Raw genomic sequence first — 14616 nt, forward strand, 5'->3', positions numbered from 1 at the left:
TCGCACAGTGCCTATAACCGGCCAGTCTTAGGTTCTTCTGCAAGTTTAGAGGCGTGTAATATGGACGATATGCCCGAAGAGACAGAGACAGCATCTACCGAGGTTCCAGTGCTTAAGAAAAGAAAAAGGATTGAGGCCGAAAATAATGAGAGAGAGAAAGTCGTTGACATGATGCCTCACCCAGCACACAAACGCCGAGCGAAGATAAGCCGCTCGATGTCAAAGTAAACCTGATTGTCTGGACGTCAAAGACGCTGCAATCAAAGCAATTCACTAGCGAGCCCGGCTCTGGCATTTGAGAGGCGGCGGGGTTTAACACGCGAGCTAGTCATAAGCCGAAGGATGCAGTTCGCTTCAACCAGAAACTTCATGCCCATTCACTCGACTTTGGGGCCGGTGCCTTTGGCAAATACGGATGCACCTAAGCTTGCTACTTTCATCATACTGGCTTTCCCCTGCTGGCTCACATGCATGCTATCATGGCTCGTGCCATGTTAGTGATTTTCGGGGTGCGATCAGGATTGCTAAATGCTGGCTTAATTGTTAGATATCTCTTCGCAGCTTGCCTGAGTACATTCGGCATGAAACCTAATCGCAGTGTAACTTGTTTCTTTCTAGATTGATAGTCATTTGAAGAACCTAGGTATCAAAAATTACCGATACGAAACAGAGTTCAAACATAACAGCGTGATATCTTTCTTGATATGTTATGCCGCCTATGTACTGCGTAAGGGCTGGAAGAGCTGATAGTCTTATAGTACAAGTATGCTACATGATGGTGTTGTGAGCGCATCGCTGGTCTTAAACGTCTTCGGCGCAAGTCAACTCGGAGCGGCTCGCCCTATTCATCGATATGGTTGATCGAAGAGGACCGAGATTGTTTCATCGTCGGTGGTAAGTCTTAGAATATCATCCATCGTATCATACATGTCGTCTATTTCCCTTTTCGCTTCTGTTCTAAGAAAAGAACCTTCTTCCGTACTGTAGGTGAGATTCCGTATTAGTACACTGTCGAAAGACATATTGCCGCCTTGCTATACTCTGCAAGGGCACAACTAGGCGAGAAGGAACTGCATTCCATTGGCGCTAGTTTGGGGTATGGGTGGATGTGGCTGAATTGCCGAGTCTGATTGTGTTGGGATGTTGACAGAACCGAGTTTCACGTACCGACGGGGTCGTATTTTAGCATACTCATCGGCCTGGATGTTCGAGGGCGGGCGTATTGGTAGAAGAAACCGGTCATGGCCATCGAGAGAAGGCGCACCGAGATCATGCGAGACTTTGCTGTTTGCGCGAGCGCGGTGGATTAGCTTGGAACGGGAGTGGGCTGCGGATAGAGTTTGTGGGTATGGAGATTTACTTTTTTTCGCCATGATGAGCGTGTTGTCGTCGAACGGACGGCAGACGACGGCGTGGTGGGATGAATCCGTGAGTTGGCTCGATGGTCACGACGTTATGTTGCGATGTACCGTCTTGGGTGCTTTTTTGGTGGAGCTTGAAGGTGTGGCTGGTGTGATAAGATCTTAGGCCTGTCAGCCACATCCAATTCAGGCGCCGGTTCAGTAAATAGTAAATACCTAGTCTAGTGACCTCCACTGCCGGACATTGCCCATTCAATCTTTTCGTCACATGCTTCCTTGACGACATACCTTATAGTACACTAGCAGATAATCAGTCACACAGCGATGTCGGGTTCACCTTTCCGTAGACTCACATTTGTTTCCCCCGGACCCGATTCGGATGGACATGCTCAATCGGGGTTAATAGCCTGCCCTATGGCGGGGAAACCAACAGAGGAACCGCTCATCAACCAATGAGACAGTTTCTAATTCAAACGTTTTGGATTAGATAAAGCAATACTTCACTCGTGTACTGCTCTTCTTGGTACCATTTAGATATCTATACATATATTCCAAGTCTCCTCGGGCTTTGGAATAGACTGTGGACCGCCGACTCAGGCAGGAGACAGCGAGACAGGTATCTTCACTCTCGGGGTTGAAGAATAACAAATCAGAGATAACACACCGTGATCTACATGACAAGTAGAACAAAGGAGAGCTAGCTCCTAGTACAATCTCCAAACTTGTGTATATATAGAGCTAATGTTGTCCTACCCGACCGAAGTATAAGTCATTATCTTTCAAACTATTTGGACACAGTTCGTTCTTTGCTAGGTATTGAAGATATCACATCGTGTTGATACCAAAAGAACGGAGCGGACAGGTGAAACCAACATTTAATTCAACATGCCTTCTGAAGAGTTACAATACCCGACAAAGCCTTATAGCAAGGTCAACCGATATGATGTTCGAGGTAAGCAACTACGGATATTATCCCACCACGTATATTAGCACTCAATTCACATAATGCTGATAGCTTCATACGCACTAAGGACGATCCATGAGCTCATCAACACCAGTCCCATTCTACAAGTATCCTTCACGATACCGGACTCTCCCTTTCCCATGATGCTGCCTATGATCGGCCAGATGGGCTCGTTCGCGCGGCCCAGCTCTGATACAGGCGACGTGCTAGAGTTATATTTACACGGCTACGTATCCTCACGGATAATGAATCTTTCCCGCAAGGATAGCAGCGGCACAGATGGAGAAGCGGTGACGGGTCTACCCATCACGATCGGCGCAAGCCACGTCGACGGCCTAGTCCTGTCGCTGACGCCCAACTCCCACAGCTACAACTACCGCTCGGCGGTGCTATTTGGACACGCCGAGCTCATCACGGATAACGAGGAGCGGCTCTGGGCCATGGAGCTCATCACTAACAGCGTCGTGCGCGACCGCTACCGCCACACAAGGGTACCGCCCAACAATGCCGAGATGCAGAGCACGAGCATCCTGCGCGTCAAGATCGCTTCTGGAAGCGCCAAGATCCGCAGCGGCATGCCTAGCGATGAGAAGGCCGATCTCGAAGACGAATCTTTACTAGATCGCGTCTGGACGGGCGTTGTGCCGGTTCATTACACTTTTGGCGAACCTAGTAAGTCGCTGGGTCTCCTTAGCTATCTAGCCATTTCCTCTGGATCTATCGTAGATGTGACGCACTTATTTCTACGTCTGTTCAGTGCATGATATCCTGGGATCTTTACGCTTCTGCAAGACGCAGTCACTAACTCCTGCGTCGCAGTGCCTGGTCCCTACAACAGACTCGACAAAGTCCCCGCGTATCTAGATGAGTTCGTGCGCGACTCGAATCAAGACGCGAAGGACATCGCCATCGAAGCGGCGACAAAGACTATGAAACCCAAGCCCAAGGCGAATCTGGAAGATTAATTTAAATGTACATATATAGTATTGATCAGTGAACCTTGTGGGTTACCTGCAGTGCCTAAGGCTAGTGAAACGTTTTCAAGCTGAAATTATATTCTAAGGGATAAAATTCTAAGGGATAAAATTCCAAGGCATAGAATTCTAAGGGATAGATTCTAGTGTCCCCAACAAGTATTGTTTGTCAACTTTCTATGTTTGGTTGACTGGTAAACACTTATAAGGCATACTACTATCTATATATTCCATCTCCTTGTCTTTCCTTAGTTTACTGTCTTTCATCACTCTGTCCTTCATTACTCTGCCCTTCTTCGCTTTGTCCTTAATTACCATGGATCCCTCAGTAGTGTCATACTTTAGCAAGTTGAAACAAATGATTGAAACCACCAAAGAACTTATGGCCAAGCTTGAGGAGACCAGGACTGAGATCAATACCAAGTGCAAGGAGACCAGCACCGAGCTCAAGGCCGAACTTGAGGAGATCAATACCACGTTTGAGGGGATTAATACTGAGCTCGAGGAGATTAATACTAAGCTTGAGGAGATCAACGCCAAGCTCGAGGAAACTAGCACCGAGCCTAAGGCTGAGCTCGAGGAGATGAGTACCAAGCTCAAGGCTGAGCTTAAGGAGATCAACACCAAGTTCGAGGAGATCAACACTAAGCTCGAGGAGACCAGCACCGAGCTCAAGGCCGAGCTCGAGGAGATGAGCACCAAGCTCAAGCCCAAGGTCATCAAGATCGAGAATAAAATAGTGCACCTGTAAGTATATTCATTCTCCTCGCATTTTAGCCTCGCATTAGTTTGGTTACGGTAATCTTAGTTTAACGCAATTTGAATTTTAGGGGTCATCAAGATGGTTAGAAATTGCGATCGGGATCCAGGTTCTAATCGATAGATGAGCCGTGTAGTAATGGGATGAGGATTGATGCTGCAGAGTAGAATAGGTATTTGACATGGGGTATCAATTGTGAGGGGACTAATTTTCCACTTTTGTTACGTGTATTGTGAAGTCATTTGCTACTCTCTCGTTTCGTGTAGACTGAGTCCAATAAGGCAAAATATACTATAAGAACCAGATAGAGGAGTCGCTGCGCGCTTCTACTGTAGACCAAGTCACCAAGCATCTATCAAATGCATGCCTGGTGGTCGATCGGCAATCGTCACCAAGACGCTCTCATCATCTCATGAAAGTAATGGCTAGTAGCAATCTCCAACTGTTTGTCAGTTTTGGATAGACTGCAGCACGAATCGACAAATTGATATAAATCAACGCAAGCCGCTTACACTATACGGAAGTGGCGGAAGTGACGGAGGTGGTTTCCAAGCTAGTGAACTACCGAGTAAAGTAGCAAATGAGGAGACATATGCTGTACAAATGCCGAGTTAAATCTAAAGGAGGCCGAAGACGGCTCTCACTTGTAGTCCTGAATAGACGACTTGCCTAGGTGACGACACAATCCAAAAGCCACAAGATAGCTGAGACGAATATGGGATAATGTTTTATCATTTAAAGCTATCATTAACGATGAGGGTTAATAATAAGTAGTCAAACGCCTATCCCTGCAACTGCAACAGGATAGCTGAAGCTACAGAGGAACAGAGTCTTTCAAGCCAAAGACGTCTGTGAACCTATATCCCCCAGGGTATTTCCATCCATAATCCAAATTAAAAAAGAAGTCATCATCATACCACATTAGATTGGCTTACCAGCGACCCTGACGGGGTGCGCTTCCGTGTTGAAGACCCACTGGTTGTTGTGCTCGGCGTTGACTTGGTAAGGCGCCTCGCCGGCCTGGATGAGGTAGCTGTATTTGAGGACCTCGGCGAACCAGAAGCTTTCTTGGGAATCGTAGAAGGAGCCGCCGTTTGCCGCGTTGACGTTGGTAACAGCGCTGAAGCCAACACCAGCGCTGCACGTCTTGTTGATGTTGAGGAAGGCGTCCCACGCCCAGTCCTGGTATTTGGTGTCTCCAGTTGCGCGGTACGCGTAGTAGTAGCTTTCGATGACTTCGGGTCGCAGGACATATGCTGACGACGTGATCCAGTAGCCCTTCTCGTTGTAAAATGAGGCTTGGTTGCTGGGCGCACCAGCGTTGTTGCTAGCGTTCAAAGGCAGTTTGCTGTCTTGCCATCGGAAGCTCTCAGGACCGATGCCTGTCACCGTGCCGACGTACGTTGCGTGGCAGCCCGCGACCAACTCGAGACCGAATTTAATGTAGTCCTCGTTATCTAGCGCGAGACCGCCTAGGATGATATTTCCACCATCGAAGCAAGCCACTAAGAGAAAAAGTAACATTCAGTCTTGAAATTCTTCAAGCTTCACAGACTTGTCAGAACTTACGGTTAGATGATACAAAGTTGAGCTTATCCTTGCCCGCACCGTTGTAAGCGGCAAGGAAAGTGAGCTCTGGGCGGCTCGAGGGATGAGAGGTGAGATAAGTAATGCTCGAGTCAATGGCAGCGATCCAGCGGTCCTTGAAGAATGAAAAACGCTCAGTGTCGTAAATGTACATCTTGATCAGATATTCGTAGAAGGAATCGGTGCCGCCGTTCCAACCACCACGACCATCAGCGAAGGTACCATCGTCGACATTGACATTCGTTCCGATCAAGCCAGGGTATGGCTCACCAACTTCGGGGTTCTTGACATTGAGGAGGTATTCCTCACCAGCCCGTACAAGTTTGGCATACTTATCGTCGCCGGTGAGATCGCTTAGGCGCGTCCACTCGAGAATCAAAGTGCCGATCGTAGCGATTCCATTAGTGGACTCGTCCGTCGTGACGGGGCCGTCAGGTCCGTTGAAGACCAAGTCGTTGATTGGGACACCACTGGGAGTCTCAAAAGCGACGCTGAGCAACTCAGCAAGGTTGACGGCCTGATCCAAGATTGCCTGCACTGAGTCATCATCAACTGTTCCCTCGAAAGGGCCAGTGAGGAAGTCGTATGCTGTTTCCAATATCAATTTGAATGTTCTCATGAAAAATCAATATGAGAGCGATATATTACCAGAGAGTAATCCACCTAGGTAGCGGATGGTAGTCTCAAAGAGCGAGACACCCTCGGCACCATCCGCTGTTCGGTTGAAATTGATCGACTTGATGTGATCGACGATCTGATCGACAACCTCTTGGTTTTCCATAATCAGAGCAGTTGAGATGGCATCAACTGCACTCGCACCCCACCCATTTCTAAGGCCTGTATTAGCCACAACGATTTGCGTAGAGTTATCACGTGGCTTCTTACCGGTCATTGTCGTAGGTCTTGGAAATGGGCTTCAGGCTGTCATTAGGGAAGGCATATTCATAGTAACCATCCCAGGATCTCTGGAAAGCCTCCTTGACTCCATCGAGTCTGTCCTGGTGCGTGACGTAGCTGGGGCCGCGATTAGCCAAGGGCGAAGCGGACACTACGGCCGGAGAAACAGAGCTCAGGGCAGCAAGGGCCCAGGTATAACGATGCATGATGAAATATTAAGCAGAAAACACCGTCTACAGCGCGAGTCAGGGAGGCCTCAAGGAGCGAACAGGCCGAACAGAGCCCTCGAAAAATGATGCTGCTGCACGAGGGAGAAGCAGGAATGCCAGCGGGATGGGCATGTGGGTGGAAGGCATGCTCGCGTCTTATATAATTGATGTCTATATCCCTTAGCATGATGGAGATGGGGAATGTGTGATCAGGGGCGCGATCCACAAATTGTGGACAGGCGGGTGAGAGAGCGCCAATCCAGCCAACGCCATTGCACCTCCTCTATCCGGATCGAACAGGTTGGTCTCATTCTGCGGTGCTTGTGAACCGAGATGCGCTGCTGGGTTCCATGACGGCTCCCTCTCAAAGTAGCAGTCATTAAATTGAGGAAAAGTGGGATGTTGCTTGGCTACTCTCTAGTGGCCGCTGGTGTCTTTGGCAGAGAGGCATGGGGGTGTGCTGTACCTGTCTGTGTGCACACACAGCAGTCCATACATAATGCAGTACCGGTATCTGTGCAGTATCCCTACTTCCAAGGTTATTTAGGTGATGTAACACTGCGCAGGGGAATCCTTGAGGCTCGCTAGCCTCAAAGGTTAGCTGCGACGATCACCTGAGCACAACCGCGCCGAGGTGAGGAGCTGTGGTGCAACTGGACGATCAACAGCAGGAGACCCAGGCACGAGGGGAAAGGTTCGCGCACGCTGGGGCGGTTTCTCCAAAAATGGGGTGATACAGGGGGAAGCGCGAAGGGCATGTGGTAACGACTCGAGCCTCGTCTCTTGAGGTGATGTCTCTTTTGGTTGCTCATATTTTCTCTTTTCTTTTCGTGATGGAGGTGAACTATTGCCTCTCTACAATGCTAGACCATGCGCGTGCACCGGCACTTGCACGACATAAGCTTGACTAGGACGTCACTAGAGAACGCCACCAGGGACAGGCCCCATGGAGGCACGGCAATGTCATAAGCAATAGGTAGTTATGCTCATCTACCTATCACGCTCGGCCAACTTTTCTCGTCCCTTTTTTCGACATAAGATTCGCTCTGTGCCAAATGACCCGAGATGATACCTTTAGAGAGATGCAACCTTCCACATACAGAAGGCCATGTGCAGATCGCTGACCCATTCATGACGACGTTCAGTCGACGGTGAAAGAATCAGGCACCCAGGCGCCAGGTTCCCAAGGTGTTGTGACTAGTGAGGGGTAACCTGGTCTTGAGGAGAATACCTAGGGAGTGAATTGTTATATGTATCCGGCTGGGGTAACAAGATGCGAGCTCGAGATGAAGCTAAATACTTATCTTAGTCTACCAATGTGCCTAGCCATCCACTAACAAGGCATCGGACGGCAGATTTCATCTGCGAGGCGGACAAGAAGAGGATAACTGAGCCAATGGAACAGCAGGCACCTTACTTACACAGACGTCCGCTTCACGGCACGAACAGCAAAGAGGTCTGGTTAGCGCTTTGCCTGCCCCAGATTTGCCCAGAGTCTTGTGCCCAGAGAAGCAGCTCCGTTGCGCTAGCTACCTTTACACTATCCGCCGGATCCTCACGGATGGCCGATCTATGCGGGGAAAGGGCCGCAGAAGGTAGACAGCCTAGCCTGCTCGCCTGCCTACTAGCTACACTCACTCAAACACCACCTTCGCCTCGGAAGGTACATACTAAGAAGTAGGCATATAGGTATTGTCTTCCTCTCATGCGGGGAAACACCAGTGGAATCCAGATCACGGTATCATGGATCTTGTACGCTCAGGAACCATACTCTGATAGTGTACTTGCAGTAAGTCGCACCGCTTTGCTGTGCCTGTACCTATAAGATAGGTTGTATGATCATGGAAAAAAACAAGAGTTGGGATAACCAGGCAGGGTCAAAAGGTCTATGCGACGGCGATAAGTGTAGGCGATTCTCTCGCGCAGCACGACGCATCGTGTATGCATTGCGGCAACACACAAGCCCATGGCTATTCCCGCTTGCCCATTTCTATCTTGGTACCTATCGGTGTTAGACGATGCCGTTATTTTAGTCATTTCGGTGGTAACATGTAACATGCCAAGACCTGTAACTTTCTAGGAACATGGGGCAGCGACCCATCAACCATCGAAACCCACAACACCAACATAGACGTCATAACTTGATATCGTATCGGTTATTCTGGCAAAGCGGTTTCTTCCTGCAAACCGTTGATTTCGTTTCTGTCGAGTGCTTATTGAATATGATATCAAAGTTAGATTGCTCGGTAGTACCACGGCGATGGCCAGACCGGGCGACATTTATCACCATCCCTGTTCCTGCATCCTTGTGTAAAGCATCGATAGGCCGGGGTGTTCCCCCGTTATCCAAGATTCTGAGAACCAGACTTGAACAACAAACACGTCAAGGGCTCGTATGATACTATTCGCCAATGCAACTGTATGCACGTAGACTACGCTAAAGCACAATCACGGCATACAGTAGCCTTCTGTATTCATACGTACGTAACGTATCCTTCCCACTCACGATCTTAGAATAAGCGCCTTGACTAGTTGGCGAGTAACGCTCAATTTGATCACCATCGTGGCCACATTATTTCTTCCTTTGCTTCAGTTCTTTGTCAACTAAGAAGCAAGGAATCTCTAGCTTATAGTTTGTATATGAGTATTCGTGTCAACGATTGAACGTCACCCTTTCTCTCTAAGGCGTGCCAGTGCAGCCGCGACACCGTCACTGAGATCATCGGCTTTGCGGGTGCTACTACTTGAGTTCGTCTCAGATGCCCTCATCCTTTCTTGAGAAGCGGTTTTCTTCGATTCTTCGATAGCTGCCGCTAACATTGCTTCTTCCTCGTCATCCAGATGCACATCTGGAAAGTGGGTAGCATTGACTGTAGCGGACGGTTTGTCGGCATTGAGTTGTGGTTGCGGTTGCGGTTGCGGCGTTGTGCTTGCACTCTCCCGTGGTGCGCTTGCAGACAGACGGGCCATGTCTCTTAAAGGGACTCGACTTAAGGGCAACGCCTGATCCAATACCGTGTTGGTTTCACTAGTGATGAGCCGACGTTTGGCCTGCTGGACTCTGAAAGGCTCTTCTACGACGCTACACCATCTCTTCACCTTCTTTTCACCCCATCCATTAATAATAGCAACTTGCTCAGGATCGGCGTTGACAGCGTCCTTGATACTTCCAAAGGCGCTGACGAGTGAGACCGCATCGGCTTTGTTGATTCCCCTGGGTACGGTAACAAATTCTGCTAGTTTCTCAGCATAGCTTGTAGCTTGCTGTCCTTTGATGGCATTGAAGTTGGCATGTTCGTAAGACTTGTATAGCTCGAGATATCTTGCAGCCTCGGCAGCCGACCAACATAAGATGATAGTAACGTTGTTGATCAAGGACGTCTTAGACAGTTCACGCAGCGAGTCTTCGTGGTTTGGTATATCAACCATAGTTAACAGGATACGTAAACTATATTTGCCCTGCAAATTACGGATTCGCGTATAGATATATTCAGGATGAAGCCGATGGTACTTGAGACTAAGAAAAAGAGCGCAAGTCGTCAAACCCAGGCCATAATCCGCTGGAATGTCACTATATTCCCAGGCTAGAGATCGTAGAGCGGTTAGCACGGGGTTGCCCTTCTGACGCGGCGAGACGAGTATTGAAGAACCGGCAGATCGCTGTGGAAGCGCTTGCGGTGTGGGCTGGACAATATTCGAAGTCGATGCGCTGGGAGGCGGTCGCTTGTCTAGGCGCTGAGGAGCTGGCTGCTGTATCCTCTGAGGAGTCGGCTGCTGCGGACGACTTGTGGACTGTTGCGATCGTGGTTGGCTTGGAGCACTTGAGGCTGCCGGTGCCGAGGAGGCGAGCGCAGAGAGGAAATCTGCATCTGCACCGAAGTCGTCATCATCCATTTACGGAATGTCGCCTTGAACCTCGAGCGCGGTGATGTGATAAGTAGAGCGTGTGCTTGTATGCCTCTGATCAACCTGCTGTATGCAAGAGGTAGGTACCTCTAAGCGTGTACCGAAAAGTGGCTGCTTACTCTTAGTTGCATATTTCTATGTACATAGACGTCATTTCATCCCACCTCCAATCCAACCAACAAGGTTGACGTTTCAGCGCGCGCCACAGCCGATATGAAGACACCGCCACAATTCGACTGAAACAGACCTCGTGTTCATTTGGTTGGTAACCATCTTATATCCCGTTCTTAGCGTTACTTAGGTAGTTGACCATATCAAGCGCTAATGGTTCTCATCTCATAACAGCTGGCTGTTGAGAGCCGCGAAAAATCAGTTGCATTCTAATTATCAGCCTCGTCTTCTCATATTTCAACCCTTTTGTTATTTGTGTAATGAGCCATCATTAGCAATTCACAGCTCTCTCCTAACCGAGCGGCTCTCCGCCTCAACCTTGCCACCATGGCTCCCAAGAAACAAATGTCAAAAAAGAAGCAGACAGGCCCAACCCCTCCAGAAACAAAGGAGGATTTTGAGAATGAGCTGAAGACTCTGGCAGGCCAAGCTCAAAATGAAACCTGGGGCCAATGGGGCAAGCAGCAAGTCGCTGTGTATGGCAGAGCGGTAGCTTTGATCATACTTACGGCCGTCTATGCCAATGTCTCGGTTATGACATTATCGCCTGTCTACGGTCAGATTGCTGCTAACCGGTTGCATCATTACGTTGTGTGGACGGGTCTGTTTGTCGGCTGGGCAGGCAACTTGGCTCTACGTCGAGCGCTGCCATTCAAGACTATCAGTCTACTGCCTCTGATAGCCCTCCAAATCCCCATGTCCCAATTCTACTTATTCGCTTTCAGCGGCGCACTTGGGGTTGAATATGGCCCTGCTATTACAGAGTTGCTAACCCTTTTCCCCCTTGTGGTCGTCAGCGCGGCATGCATCGCCGACATTCTAGACGGGGCTGATCTGAGCGGGCTGCCCAGTGCAGTTGCAAACCCGGCCCCTGGTATTGTTTCTTACATAGTGTTTCGGTATTCAGAAACTAGCTCCCTCAAGCAATTGGTTGAACAGATGGGAACATCCCTCATGCAAACTCGCATGGCATTAGAGTTCGTGCTGGCAGCTACATATAGCATTATGGGACGGTCACAGCTGTTGCGGTATGCCGTTCCTGGCATACTACACGCAGCCGTCTATAACACACATCTCATGACTGAGTCAGCGACCACCTCTCTGAATACTACTCTCAACGCCAACGGCTGGTCTCTCGTTGATCGTTGGGAGTCTAATACCGGCTATATCTCGGTTCTTGACAGTCATGTTAATGGGTACCGACTTATGAGATGTGACCAGAGCTTGCTCGGTGGTGAATGGACCAAATTTGGAAGAAACATTGTTGCAGAGCCTGTTTATAGTGTTTTCACCCAGCTCGAGGCTGTGAGGCTCGTTGAAGTGCCCGAAAAGGTTCCCGACAACGAGGCCCGTGCCCTCAACATGTTAGTCCCAGATTTCCCAATGCTATCCTTCTTTCAGCTAACGGTGATTCAGTGGTCTTGGAATTGGTACAACTCCTTCCGCCTTGATAGCGCATGGCATTGATACTACTATTGTTGAGATCGACCCTGTAGTTCATAAATTTGCCAGCAAGTACTTCGGGCTCCCGCCCAATCATACCGCTGTCATAGAGGATGTCGTCTCTTGGAGCCACGCCAATGCACCCACCTTACGCGAGCATTTTGATTATATCGTTCATGACGTTTTCACCGGAGGTGCCGAACCTGTTGACTTATTTACTGACACGTTCCTTGGGGGGCTCAAGTACATGCTAAAGCCCAATGGAGTCATAGTTATTGTAAGTTGCTCGCTGAATCTTGTTAATTAGGTACTAATGTATGCAGAATTACGCTGGCGACTTTACGCTTCCACCTCTCAGTATTGTTGTTAACACGATCAAAGATACCTTCCCGTCTTGCCGTGTTTTCAGAGAGAATGAACCGCCTTCTGAGGACAAGCTTGAGGAAACGGGTCATGACTTCGACAATGTGATGATCTTCTGCGTCAAAACCGATAATAAGATCACGTTCAGAGATCCCATAGAATCAGACTACCTTGAAAGCATCTCTAGGCGGCAAACCCTTGTCCCAAAGCACGAGGTACCGTTGTCGGCTATCTCAACGCGAGAAGAAGTAGGAATCCTTAGGGCCAACGAGACGGGGAAAATTACGGAATGGCATGAACAAAGTGCCCTCAGACATTGGGATGTCATGAGAACTGTCCTGCCAAACGAGATTTGGAATCAGTGGTAGTTCAAGAATTCGACAGGATACCACATCACGTACATATAGGTGTAGACAAAATGACTACATGTCAACTCGCGCTCGATGAGCTGAAAAGTTGGTTGGCAGGGCTCCAGTATCGGTTATTCGATCTATCTGAGATACCACTCCTAAACAGCAATAAAAGAAATAAAAACCCGGCATATCAAGAAACTCAGTTTATATACTATTCAACCATTTAGATCGAAAATAGAACGATTTAGCATACAGCCAGACCAGGTAGCTGGATTAGGAACCGGATGTGTTACCTTTGTTCACAAGATAACTTGCATTAGTACACTTTGGGGTTGCTTGTGCGAGGAAATAGAATGTTAGGGTCGAATATTACCAAAAAAAGGAATCCCATGTTGACCCTTGCTCCGCTGAACATTTCGTCCCTTGCAGCCCTATAAGCTTAGGTAATACTCAAGCCCCTTCTAGGCGGGTAAAATATAAGGGAGGATAAAAGTATTATTGCGCAATTCAAGGGGAAAGTTGACTCAGTCAACAAGCACAAGTTCATCATCCTCCATGACATCAATGTCGAGGAATTCCTCAAGTTTGTGTACCAGTTGTCACGGCGCAGTGGAGCATTAGGCCGCGCGCCCGGAGCAGCTCCAGCTTGACAGGGGATTTGGAACATTCGACATTTGTCTTTGCGCTTATGTGCTTACGACGAGCAACACAAATAAAGCCCGGTCGCATACTGGGATGGTCTTCGTATTGAAGTGAAAAAGTGCTACCTAGTAGTGAATACCGCCTATTCCGTATGCCAGACTCAAAACAGGAATGACGTTTGTACATCATGGGCTTCTACCTCGAGACGGATATGGCGGTATCAACTTCTCGAAGTCTGGCGGAAAACGCGGGAATGGTTAAAGACCGAAACTCATATCATCCAAATCTAGTTGCGCAGTCTAGTGAACGCCACGCTGTCGCTGGTCGACTTATGCTTAGCCTAGATGGCCGTGAGAGTTGTCCATCATGACAACATTAATGTAAGACTTCTTCTAACCTAGCCTAGGTGGTTGTTATGAATGAATGATCACCCTGTCTGCCAACCTTAGTGACTCTAACCATGTTGTACTTTACCCTATGCGCCTAGGCGGCAAAAGTCGACCATTAGTCCTAGCGAAATCCAGAGCCGCGATAAGTTTCATGTCAGGTGTTTAGATAGCCAATCCCCCGGCATTATTCATCTGTCAAGAATGAGCTGAGTCAGCATAAGCACCTTCAGTTCCAGATATTGGGTGCCCCCAGTCCAAAGCCTCAGTATAGGCCCGATAAGACTGGCTTGACTAATATCTGCATCCGAATTTAGTCGTGATACTGCAAGTGAGTAATCTGGGGCTGGCTTGATACAGCAATACTCCACGATCGAGATGGTGTTGTTATGTAATGCCTTGACGTATGCAGACAGTCGAGATGGGCCAAGACTGGGAATATTATTGCCTTTTACCAAGTCCAATCAAGTCACGGCGTTGCAAATCACAATTCTATTATATGCATTTTGGACCAGTTGCCTTGTGTATTCCTATTGACATTACTACTGAGTACCCTACATTCTTGAGAGTTCCTAACGTAGTGCACACATGTAATTACAT

At 48.5% G+C, this 14616-nt stretch overlaps 5 protein-coding genes across 5 annotated transcripts; 2 read left to right on the forward strand and 3 right to left on the reverse strand.

Moving 5' to 3' along the window:
• Positions 1-2246: 2246 nt before the first annotated feature.
• On the forward strand, positions 2247-3290 carry F5B22DRAFT_639489 (uncharacterized protein; the record flags this gene model as incomplete). Its single annotated transcript, XM_047977723.1, has 3 exons — positions 2247-2313; positions 2377-2997; positions 3145-3290. The coding sequence occupies 3 exons, from the start codon at positions 2247-2249 to the stop codon at positions 3288-3290; spliced, it is 834 nt and encodes a 277-aa protein (XP_047826310.1).
• On the reverse strand, positions 3283-4120 carry F5B22DRAFT_483007 (uncharacterized protein). Its single transcript, XM_047972268.1, has one exon. It carries the CDS (start codon positions 4017-4019, stop codon positions 3477-3479), a length of 543 nt encoding a protein of 180 aa, XP_047826311.1. The 5' UTR covers positions 4020-4120; the 3' UTR covers positions 3283-3476.
• Positions 4121-4893: 773 nt separating this feature from the next.
• F5B22DRAFT_483126 (glycoside hydrolase family 47 protein) lies at positions 4894-6898 on the reverse strand. Its single transcript, XM_047972270.1, has 4 exons — positions 6532-6898; positions 6295-6476; positions 5629-6234; positions 4894-5564 (listed from the first exon to the last, which is right to left on the reverse strand). Exons 1-4 carry the CDS (start codon positions 6747-6749, stop codon positions 4981-4983), a joined length of 1590 nt encoding a protein of 529 aa, XP_047826312.1. The 5' UTR covers positions 6750-6898; the 3' UTR covers positions 4894-4980.
• Positions 6899-9285: 2387 nt separating this feature from the next.
• Positions 9286-10746, reverse strand: F5B22DRAFT_483097 (mating-type switching protein swi10). Its single transcript, XM_047972269.1, has one exon. It carries the CDS (start codon positions 10644-10646, stop codon positions 9420-9422), a length of 1227 nt encoding a protein of 408 aa, XP_047826313.1. The 5' UTR covers positions 10647-10746; the 3' UTR covers positions 9286-9419.
• Positions 10747-10939: 193 nt separating this feature from the next.
• F5B22DRAFT_483172 (S-adenosyl-L-methionine-dependent methyltransferase) lies at positions 10940-13436 on the forward strand. The gene is made up of 3 exons (XM_047972271.1): positions 10940-12193; positions 12246-12549; positions 12596-13436. The coding sequence occupies exons 1-3, from the start codon at positions 11157-11159 to the stop codon at positions 13001-13003; spliced, it is 1749 nt and encodes a 582-aa protein (XP_047826314.1). The 5' UTR covers positions 10940-11156; the 3' UTR covers positions 13004-13436.
• The last annotated feature ends 1180 nt before the right edge of the window (positions 13437-14616 follow it).

The sequence above is a fragment of the Xylaria bambusicola genome (assembly GCF_022495145.1).
Source record: "Xylaria bambusicola strain CBS 139988 unplaced genomic scaffold F5B22scaffold_63, whole genome shotgun sequence".
Classification (NCBI taxonomy): Eukaryota; Fungi; Ascomycota; class Sordariomycetes; order Xylariales; family Xylariaceae; genus Xylaria; species Xylaria bambusicola.